The sequence below is a fragment of the Pangasianodon hypophthalmus genome, chromosome 23 (genome assembly GCF_027358585.1).
Source record: "Pangasianodon hypophthalmus isolate fPanHyp1 chromosome 23, fPanHyp1.pri, whole genome shotgun sequence".
NCBI lineage: Eukaryota > Metazoa > Chordata > Actinopteri > Siluriformes > Pangasiidae > Pangasianodon > Pangasianodon hypophthalmus.
The window spans coordinates 4,445,001-4,455,854 of NC_069732.1; the positions used below are offsets into that span (position 1 = coordinate 4,445,001).

The window sequence follows — 10,854 nt, forward strand, 5'->3', positions numbered from 1 at the left end:
ACAAAGCTAACATTACCTAACTAATACTGTCGGAGACCTAAAATTACCTTATAGAACTTGCTTTTTCCATTAATTTTTATTTTAATTTTTTTATTTTAATTTTTAAAATTAACTGAACTAGCTAACTAATGAAGCTAATGTTATCTAGCTCTTTCAGTTAATGCTAGTTCAGTAGATCTCTTTGTTATCTATCTCTTTGCTAAGTTAGCTGATATTAATTAAATGACTTTACCACGTTACTGATTCAGTTAATGTTAGTTAGGTAACATTAGCTTTACTATCTATTTAACTTACCACAGGTTGCTACAAGTTCATGTTCATTTGCTAGAAAACGAAGCTAACATTACTCAGCTAACATTACTCAGCTAACACTCCCTGAAACAGCAATGTGTAAGGCGATTTCAGGAAAGTTAGCCAGCATGTAAAAGTGTTAGTGAAGTTTGGGGTGTCAAATCATTATTGAAATCTCAGTGATCGATGCTTGAGGAGCAGAGCCCGGGTCCGTTTACAGTTCTGACATTTAGATCACTGAAGCCAGATGTGACATCTGAATGTACAGCCAGATGTTTGTTCAGATTGAATTTCTTGGTAAAGCCTTTCCCACATTTGACACAGATGAAGGGTTTCTCTCCGGTATGAGTTCTCTGGTGCATATCCAGAGAGCACTTCTGGATGAAAGCTTTGCCACAGTGCATGCAGCGGTATGGCTTCTCTCCGGTGTGTGTGCGCTGGTGTGTGTACAGGTGACCTTTCTGTGCGTACCTCTTTCCGCACAGTGTGCACCTGTACGGCTTCTCACCTGTGTGACTCCGCTTGTGGATTTCCAGCTGGCTGAAACACTTGAAGCACTTTGCACAGAGCGGACACGCAAATCGCTTCTCCTCCTTGAACCTGGAGGCCGTGCGTCTCCTGACGGGCTTTGGTAGGAGATAAGTGTGTGTGCTTTCAGTCTCTGAGCTCGAATGCACTTTTAAAACACACCCTTCAGGGTCGTGTAAATTATTTTCAAAAAAGCTTCTGTCCTGTGGATGAGCTGAAAATGTCCGTCTGTCAGCAGATTCATCACTGAGATGTCTGGTGGATATTTCCTCAGTGCTGTGTACTGCAAGCGACAAATAATGACACAATTATTAATAATAATAATATTCAACACTTATGACTGAATATGAATTCATTTTATGGTTTATTTCTGGGTTTAAATTTTTTCACTGACAAATAAAAAGCACAGGTCATTAATAAATACAAACAATGTCAGTGTTGCCAAATTCAGTAGTAATTAATAAATAAAAAATGTAATCATTGGCATACGAGGAATAAAACACGTCAATAAAACATGCTGTTACTGGAAAATAATGCGCGTCAGTCCAGTAACAGTAACTCCGCTTCTTCACACCATGCCGCCGCTGATTATTTTCCTGTAACAGCATGCTCCCATATGTTTTATTACTTTTATTTTATTACATAACTAAGGTCAGGTTAGCTAGCTAGGATTGGTCATCAAGCTAGCAACCTTAATTTAGATCATAACATTTTTATATGTTTGTATCTGAGCATGGCAATATTGCAAATCGCATTATGAAACAGCTTTAATATTTGGACTGAATATCATACATTAAAGCATGAAAGCATTAAAGGTTAACATACATATCCAGTACTGTGCAATTCATAGACACCCTACATATATACTTATAGATATATGTTTTGTCTTACATGTCTATTTTGTCTATTACATGGCAGTACAAAAGAAAAAAAAAGATTTCCTAGAGAAATTTTTATATTAATATAAAAAAGTAATATAAAATGATATGTTAGAAGATAAGACTCGATCACTGGACTTTTTAATCAGATGAAATTAGATAAAAATGAGCACAAACTCACCGCCATCTCTCGCCTTCTCTCCTCCTAATTCAGCATCCCAGAACCCCTCCTGTTTAATCTTTACTTCAGTAGTCTGCTTTTCTCCGTGATGCTGCTGCAGACAACAATCATATTGTTTCTCTCTCGTATCAGTCTACACAATATTAAAAGCTATGGCATCTTATACATTGAGCATCCCTTTAAGAATATGCTTCGCATTGACAGTTTCATTAAAAAAAAGCATCAAGGAAAACTTACGTGATCCTGTTCAGTGGTCACAGGAGTGTCGACCAAAGCAGCATCACCTCCACCGAACTCTTCCAGCTCACTCTCTCTAGATATAATCAAACACAATCTTAGAGGATGTTTCGCCCCAACTCGAGTATTCAGTCTAGCACGAGCACTTGACTAGTGCGTAGAATCTTGGTCACTATTAATAACGTGTGTCGAACCATCAACATTTGCGTTTCCCACCTAAAAAAATGACACATGAATGATCCTCTAAGTTGTATTTACAAATTTATAAAGTTGATCACCAAGTTTTTGATTTATTACCAGCTTTTACCCTTATCTCATAGCAAAGGACAGTTTTAGTGGTCATTACCCACAATGCCATTCAACCACAGGATGACAGTGGTGCAGTGGGATTTAGCGCTTGCTTCGTCTCTACCTAAACAGTATGATGCAGTGGCGCATTAGTCCTTTAGTCTGTTTCTTTTAACACACGTGGTACATTCACCTTTTAATACAAGGCTGGTTCTCTGTTCTGGAGCTGTGGTTCTCTGATCTGGAGCTGTTGGTCTCTGATCTGGAGCTGTGGTCCTCTGCTCTGGAGCTGTGGTCCTCTGCTCTGGAGCTGTGGTTCTCTGATCTGGAGCTGTGGTCCTCTGCTCTGGAGCTGTGGTTCTCTGATCTGGAGCTGTGGTCCTCTGCTCTGGAGCTGGGGTTCTCTGATCTGGGGCTGTACTCTTCGGATCTGGGGCTGTGGTTCTCTGATCTGGACCTTTGGTTCTCTGATCTGGAGCTGTGGTTCTCTGTTCTGGAGCAGTGGTTCTCTGATCTGGAGCTGTTGGTCTCTGATCTGGAGCTGTTGGTCTCTGATCTGGAGCTGTTGGTCTCTGATCTGGAGCTGTGGTTCTCTGCTCTGGAGCTGTGGTTCTCTGCTCTGGAGCTGTGGTCCTCTGATCTGGAGCTGTGGATCTCTGATCTGGAGCTGTGGTTCTCTGCTCTGGAGCTGTGGTTCTCTGCTCTGGAGCTGTGGTTCTCTGCTCTGGAGCTGTGCTCCTGTACTGATGTAAGCAGTGCTGTATTATTTGTTGACATGTGTTTCTCCATCAGCTGCAGTCTCTTCCTCAGGAAGTCGATCTCGTGTTGACCTCGGGTCACCTCAGACAGGAGGATTTTACATTCCAGCTCCACAAGTTTACTGATCTCTACCACCGCCGCTTTGGCCAATGTTTCCATGATATCAGCTAACCGAGTCTGAAAAGCTGAAAGAGGCGTCAGCATCTTTTATTCCCTCAATGATCAGGCAGTAAAGTCTAAAATAAAGCCGCTTAGTTTCGTGCAAAAGCCTTTAAAACCTGTTCTGTGCTGTAAAAGTTTTGCATATGCTTCTTTCTCTCAGCTCGCGACTACCATGTTGGAAAACAAGGAAGATCATGTGTATGCAATGGGTCCAGGGTTGCCAAGTCGCGTAAAATGAGGCGACATTCGTCAGTCCATAAGTCTGGACACAAATAACCTCGTGTTCATGGCGATAATGTAGTTTAGATCGGATTTCCCAAGTCTAGGATTGTTTTAGTCACTCAGGAAGGCTTTAAAGAGTGATTGAATTGAATGTATTTAGTCCAATCTGGCAACCCGGTATCACAAGGCAAAGAAAGTTTTGCTGGTCAGTTCGTGTGGTTTCAGTTTTACTGCCATCTACTGAAATGGAGCTAAGAATAGATTAAAATTTTAAAAAATTAAATAAAAATAGATGCAACAGTATGAATCCTATTGATGTGTGGAAAGTTTCCACTTATACATGGTGCACCTTTAACATCTTTAAAAAAAAAACTGGACAGTAAATAAAGTTAGATGAACCAGTGTTAATGAAAAAGTACATCACAATCCACACAATCCATTTAATCTAAAAAAAAAAAGTGTAACTTGTATCTTTAACTATTATTTTAATAAAAATGTAGAAATATGCTGTTATAATAAAACACTATATGGCCAAAAGTTTAAGAGGATATTAAAGAGCCAACAAATTAATCTGTCAATTCATTTAAACAAACATTAGTGTAAAGGTATATTTCTATTCATATAACAATAAACAAACAAACAAACAAACAAATAAATGGTTAATCATAGTATACAAAGTGTGTGTACTATGCTTAATTTTACAATAATAATAATAATTTAATTTGTTTTTTTTTACATCCACCATCATTACTGAAGTACACTTCTTGGATTCTTTTTCAGATATAAAACATATAATATATTTGTGTTTTGACTGTTGATTTTAAGAAAACCTGGCAAGCATGCTGTCATTGTGATACATAATGTTTTGAATCTGCAGTTTAATATGGTGTACCTGGTTTATAATAATAATAGGCTAATAAATAAATAAAATATTTCTGCATATTTTCTGTTCTGTGCTCATAAGAGGCAATGTTGGATGTTGTGGCAATGTTTCTATACTAGACGAGATTCCTTGAGTTGGAAAAACAATAGTTTAAGAATAGTAGTCATTGATTAATTCTGAGAGGGTATTTACGACTCTGTGCATTCTGCGCATGCGCACGAGCGGCGACAGCACCGCGCACGTGTGAGCCGTATTTACGGTAATTCCGCTCAGCACATTGAAGGCAGATACAGTTCCTCAGGCTGCTGATTGGCTTTGGTCACGTCGTACGAGGAAGTAAGCAACTGCTAACAGCTGCAGTTAACTTCCTAACAGGTTAGAAAGCGGAACAGGTAATTAATAAAACAATTATTTTATTCTGAGATTAAGAACAGATCAGATAACACTGATACTGTATAGGCTATTCTCTATTATCTCATATTACCACGTGCAAACGTTTGGGTCTTTTTTTGTGCTTCCTCTTAGATGCATCTTGTCCAGGTTTCTTTCCAGACCCTGCTATAGCACATGGGCTGTACAGGTTCCCACAAGGTCCTGAAGAACCCCCTGTCCTCCATACTGGAGTGTTTTCCCTGCTCTAACACACCTGATTCCACTAATCATCTCATTATCAGCCCTTCCTGAGCTGAAGTGGGTGTGTTAGAGCAAAGATAACACTACAATGTGCAGGACAGGACCAGGGTTGGGAACCTGTGCACTATATAAATGCATTAGATATGATGTAAGTCTTTTTTTCTTTAAACCAGAGCTAAGTTTAGTCACATAATGACTGAGCTCAGACTCAGTGAATTCCTTTCTGGCTCAACCAAACACCTAATTTAAGCCTTCAGAAGTTCCTACATGTGGGCAGTGTAACTGTACCTGCTTTAATCTTCAATAGATTTGCTCTGAACCTCCTCCATCCCAGTTTCGACCTGTTCTGTGATATTGTATTAAAGCACATCATGGCCATGGCCATGTTTCAGACATGTGGGTTAAACTTTGAATGCTTTATAAAGTATCATTTCAGCCTAATTTCTTATAAACCCTTTTAAACCACAGTGTTGTTGATTTCTCAAATCTGATTGGTCGGAAGGTGTTGATTAGGTTTCTATAACGGCAGTTCCATCAGTAGTTCCGGCTGTAAATCAAATCACAGGATCTAATATGTTATCATTTCTATAGCAACAGTTAATTCATTCAATTTGGGACTTGTATGGCAGTCGCTCCACATCATTTTAAACAGATAATAAAATGTCTTGTTCTTTAACAAAGAAAAATATATGTGTTGATATGGTTATAAGTTAATTGTAAGGAAACGTTTGTTTAACATTTATCCAAGGAGTCTCCAGTGTCTTTATGAGTTTTGCGTCATGCGAAAGTCCTCTAGACAGTTCGCAGTTTCTCCGTAGACAGTTCGCAGTTTTTTTTTTTGTTTTTTTTTTGAGAGGCTGGAGAGGGATTGACTGTTTGTAGCTGCTATAACATAAGTGAGAACAGGAACTAACTTGTTCCACTGACATTTTACAACATTATATGTAACTATAAATGGATAAAAAGTAGGATGTCATTCTTTAATAAGTAAAAAATTGTAATCGTTGACCAGTTGCCGTGGTATACGAGAATTTAAACACTCCCTAGTGGTAACAGTTACTTGGCTTCGAATTGGGCCGCATTACACCACCCTGTTGTTGTTTATTTTCTCATATCCCTAAGTGTATTATTCTTTACTTATTGGCATGCAGGGACAATGTTAATAGTTGTCATGTAGGAATTTGATCAAAATGGCTATGATTTAAATAAACACAAGCTAGAGTCAATTAATAAGTCAATTAATTGACTTATTCAATCTGCATGAATTGCACAGGAGTAGATGTGATGTGGTCATAAGTGCGGTGCAGCTGGGGTGGCAAGGCTTATTTTAGCCATCCTGTGCTACCCATATGGCCACACCCCTATTGCACACCTACCATCAAGCCACAATTGTCCCAAGTTGTATTATTGTTCTCAAATCAGAGGACATTTTACACTTGTTTTCTCCCTGCTGTGATCTCAGGGGACGATGTCGGGCAGAAGAGTGGTGGTGTTTGGCTCAGCAGCCGAGCTCGGCCCGGCTCTGGCCCATCTCATAGCGTCTCGGGCTGAGAAGACACTCAGCAGCGGCGCTAGCTCTTTTTCCCTCGGTCTCTCTGGAGGAAGTCTGGTGTCCATCCTGAGTAAGGAGCTGCCTGCTATGCCGAACCTGGACTGCAGCCGGTGGCTGGTGGGCTTCTGCGATGAGCGACTGGTTCCTTTCGATGATCCCGAGAGCACTTATGGACTTTACAAGGTAACTGGAAGAGTGTGCTGATGTACAGTACTCTGTCACAGCCTCATGATGGAGGTCTAGTTGGGTACTAGGCCTGTTAGAGTTATGCAATGATGATTAATTTTGAATAATGATTTAATTGTATTTTCTCATGACTTTTTGGCACTTCTATAACATAAAGAATATATGAGTGTTATAATAACCAAGCAAGCAACTTATTAAAAACAGGAATGTATTAAAATTGACCATGTACATAAATTTAAGTTGCTTTTTCATCTAACTTAGACTGTTAAAAAATGAAAAACGAATTACACATAGATTATTGAACAATAAACAATGTACTGTTTGTTATATTTTAAAATAGAGTTGTTGATGTAATTTGGTTTTAAGTGAGTTACAACACACCCATATCTTCCTGTTACACCACAGAGCATGGTTACAAAACATAGACAAAACCTTTTACTGAGAAAAAAAGGGTTAAATGTCAATGTCACAGCAATTAATGGTGAAAGAATCTCATGTTTACACATGCATTCTGTACATACGGTTGAGAACAAAAGTTTGTATACCCTTAGGATACAATGTAGACAATGATGTTCCTTCACTGTTAATAAATAAGAAAAAAATGTCTAAATCATTTATAAAATACTAATAATAAAAAATCTAATTGATATCAGTATCTTTTTGTACTGAATAAAAAATAATCTCTATAAATGTGTATGTCCACTCTTTGCCACATGGGATATCATATCATATGTTTCACATATGTATATATATACAATTGATTAATTATTAATTGTTTATGTAACAATTGTGAGAAGCCTGGTGAATGCAAAGTGTCATCACTAATCCATCTATGACTTCTTCTGTTCTTATTTTAGAACCAGTTGTTTTCAAAAATTAACATTCCAGACGACAGGGTTTTGGCGATCGAGCCGTCTTTACCGGTGCAGGAGTGCGCGGAGGATTACACCAGGAAGCTGAGTAAGGTACACCGATTAAAACACGACACATTTCCAGCATGTGTTTTAAGTTTAGCCAACTTTTGTCAGTCTGATTTTCACATCTCCTCACGTCTCCACAGGCGTTCGACACGCAGCAAACGCCGGTGTTTGACATGCTGTTGCTTGGCATGGGGCCTGACGGACACACGTGCTCCCTCTTCCCAGACCACCCGTTATTACAGGTGACACCTGAATGCTGAGACATTAATGTGCGGAGTATTCTCATGGTTCTCTGAGGCCCTGGATGAGATCTTGAGCAGAATTCTGTGACTTTCCAATGTGAATTACCCTCTATCGAACAAAATACCATCTGTCCTGACATAAAATCCCCACAGAACCAGCACATATATACATTATCATTATGTATGTGTTTGGTTTGCAAGCTAGCTAATGGAAACCAATCAACACTAGCTAATCACTAGCTAACATTAGAGAGATAGCTAATACAACAGAGCCTACAGCTTAGCCAAAGACCTCAAACCATCACACAATAACAGCAAGGTTAAGAAAATGTTACCATTGTATTTACAAGATCTTATTATGAAAGAAACAGTTTGGACCAACGTCATGCATCTAAGCATGTAAACATTAACAGCTTACAGAATGTTAGAAAGCCAGGATGGGAAACTTACCTAGGACACTGGGACACTGATGTATTAAGATAATTATAATTAACATTTAAATAGCACAATGTTTATTGGATTCTATTTTTATAACATTATTTCACTTGCTCTGGCAGTACACATGAACTCCACAATCCACTTTGCTCCTGAAGTGCAAGAAAACTTAAAAAGGCACAAGTGATTCTGTGACTGATTCAATATTATGGTTTTTATTATACTGGTTATTAGAGATGGCGCTGATCCGATAGCAAAAAATCGTTATTCATCCAATGTCAGGCAAATATGGAGGATCGAACATTGGAGAGAATAAGAATGAATTCAATCTGATGTTGAAAAAAATATGGATAAGATTGGAGTTAGATTTTGAATACATTTTTTTTTGGAGCTGGAAATGTTTACTTAGAAAGCGACTTGATTATATATTTTTTTTTATTGTTGTTAGGGGTAATGTTCATACTTTTTATATTTATACTTTATACATTTTAGTATTTATTATATTTGCCATATAAGTGATTTAACTGAATAAAAAAAAGCTGTGTTTTGTGCAAGTCATGTTTTTAGCTATGTATTTTTTCCTGTATTTTTTATATGCTTTAAGAAAATTACAGCTTAGTAGTTTTTCAAGAAAAAAAAGTACTGGATGGGTATCAATATTGGCTGATACTCGAGGTTTCAGTTTCAGTGTTGGTACTTGAAAACAAAAAGTAGTATCTACTGATTATATGTTATTAAAATTCTTTGTAAGATCCAGAAAAAGGATGAATAGTGAGTTAAACTTATATTATAATTTTGTCTTAGCACTTATTTGAAGGGTGTCATTATTAATGAACATCAAGTCCAGTCACATTGCCTACACATTCAGCATGAACTAGATGAAGTCTGTTATACATCATCTACACGTATAAACTCTACATAGAGGTACATAAAGGTTCTGTAAAAGTCTGGTACCTGCTCTTTATTAGCTCATGATTTGTGTTTCTGTCCCAGGAAAAGCAGAAGACTGTAGCTCCTATCAGCGACTCTCCTAAGCCGCCCCCTCAGAGGGTCACCCTCACACTGCCCGTGGTGAACGCCGCCCGCTGCGTGGTGTTCGTGTCCACCGGAGGCAGCAAAGCCCCCGTGCTCAAGGCATGTATAAAAATATTTCGAGTTAGTTCTGCTTTATTTCTGCAAGGAAGAGGAAGAAATGTAAATGCTCGACTTTGAAACTAAACTTCTGCACACATTTTTCCTTCCTTCTGTTTTTCTCTTGACCTTCACAGCAAGTACTGGAGGGTGGAGACGGTCCGGTCCTGCCCTCAGCCCTCGTCGCTCCGACCCAGGGCGAGCTCTTCTGGCTGGTGGATGAACCCGCAGCCGCCTCCTTAACACTCGAAGTGGAACGACCAGGACCTGCTGTTAAACTCTGATCTCAGAACAGGACCTGGTTTACTTAACTGATTGTCAAGCTCTATTATTTACATAAAATAAATTTAAAAATGTGATTTTTATATTGTTTAACTGTGTGACTTTACAAGTGGAAAAGTTCTACGTTAGTTGAGGAGACTTGACTAGCAAATTATTAAATTTATGTCAGAAGATATGAGGAAAATTGCTTAAAATTAAACAATGAAAACTTCTAAAACTGTCTGTAAAGTGCATTCTGTTAAGTCTCAGAATTACACAAAATTTGAATCAAAATAATAAATTAATAATTAATTAATTAATTCCATATAGGAATCAGTGACAGGCTGGTGTGATGAAGTGGAGTTACTGTTAACACCCTGAAGTTTATTTTCCTATAATATCATGTACTCTTATACCACAGCAGTTTACCAACCACTACAATTTGTATTTATTAATGAGTGACATGTCATGCTTTTTTTTTTTAAACTAATAAATTAATGTTGTGCAGCATCCACAAAACATTCGTTCCCTCACCATCCTCTCACTTTTTCTCTGTCTTTCTCTGAATTTAATAAGATAATAATAAGATATTTAATATTTTTAAAGCTTGTCATGATGCAAGCTTTAGATACAAATAGACTCCTCTGTGCTGAAGACTTTCCTGTGGTGGAAAACCGTCTGTTACAAAGTGCTGGTACTGGAGACTCCTTCCAGAAACGTTAAATAAAACTGTTCCTCACAGAAAGCTTGAGCAGTTATACATATTCTTTGTTAAATAGTATGTTTATTGTTAGACCCATGTTATGTGGAGCTTCTACTGCACAAATGGCTGTGTATTGAAACGACAACGCATCAGAAGGTGCGCATTAATATATACCTGTGATTTGTCTTGCAGCTGGAACTACTTTCAGAGCTGCTGTTATAGGATCATCAACACCTTCTGAACAACTTCTTTTAATCTTACTCCAAAAATAAATAAATAAATAAATGTCTCCTCTCCAGTGAACGCAATTCAGGGCAGGGCATTAAATTCCCCAGGAAGGCCCTCCCCTTTAATCGTGGATG

The 10,854-nt window shown here is 38.1% G+C and overlaps 2 protein-coding genes across 6 annotated transcripts in view; one reads left to right on the top strand and one right to left on the bottom strand.

Moving 5' to 3' along the window:
* The window catches only part of LOC113546279 (zinc finger protein 37 homolog), a 5,072-nt gene extending 1,347 nt beyond the window's left edge, over window positions 1–3,725 (bottom strand). The window contains exons 1-4 of one of the 3 annotated variants that reach the window (XM_053228442.1): window positions 2,597–3,725; window positions 2,116–2,191; window positions 1,879–2,011; window positions 1–1,102 (exon numbers count right to left, since the gene is read on the bottom strand). The exon at window positions 1–1,102 is cut by the window's left edge and continues 1,347 nt beyond it. In XM_053228442.1, the coding sequence (XP_053084417.1) occupies window positions 468–1,102; window positions 1,879–2,011; window positions 2,116–2,191; window positions 2,597–3,366 (1,614 nt within the window). In that variant the 5' untranslated portion in view covers window positions 3,367–3,725 and the 3' untranslated portion in view covers window positions 1–467. The remainder of the gene's footprint in view (window positions 1,103–1,878; window positions 2,012–2,115; window positions 2,192–2,596) is intronic. The other 2 variants (XM_053228444.1, XM_053228443.1) reach the window with 2 other exon arrangements.
* A 957-nt stretch (window positions 3,726–4,682) lies between these two features.
* On the top strand, window positions 4,683–10,027 carry pgls (6-phosphogluconolactonase). Of its 3 annotated transcripts, XM_026946061.3 has the most exons (6): window positions 4,898–5,210; window positions 6,525–6,797; window positions 7,658–7,765; window positions 7,861–7,962; window positions 9,391–9,531; window positions 9,666–10,027. In XM_026946061.3, the coding sequence occupies exons 1-6, from the start codon at window positions 5,151–5,153 to the stop codon at window positions 9,810–9,812; spliced, it is 831 nt and encodes a 276-aa protein (XP_026801862.2). In that variant the 5' UTR covers window positions 4,898–5,150; the 3' UTR covers window positions 9,813–10,027. The 3 variants fall into 3 exon arrangements, with proteins under 3 accessions (XP_053084420.1, XP_053084421.1, XP_026801862.2); XM_053228445.1 differs by lacking the exon at window positions 4,898–5,210 and adding an exon at window positions 4,683–4,821 and having other exon boundaries at window positions 9,391–10,027; XM_053228446.1 differs by lacking the exon at window positions 4,898–5,210 and adding an exon at window positions 4,687–4,804 and having other exon boundaries at window positions 9,391–10,027.
* The last annotated feature ends 827 nt before the right edge of the window (window positions 10,028–10,854 follow it).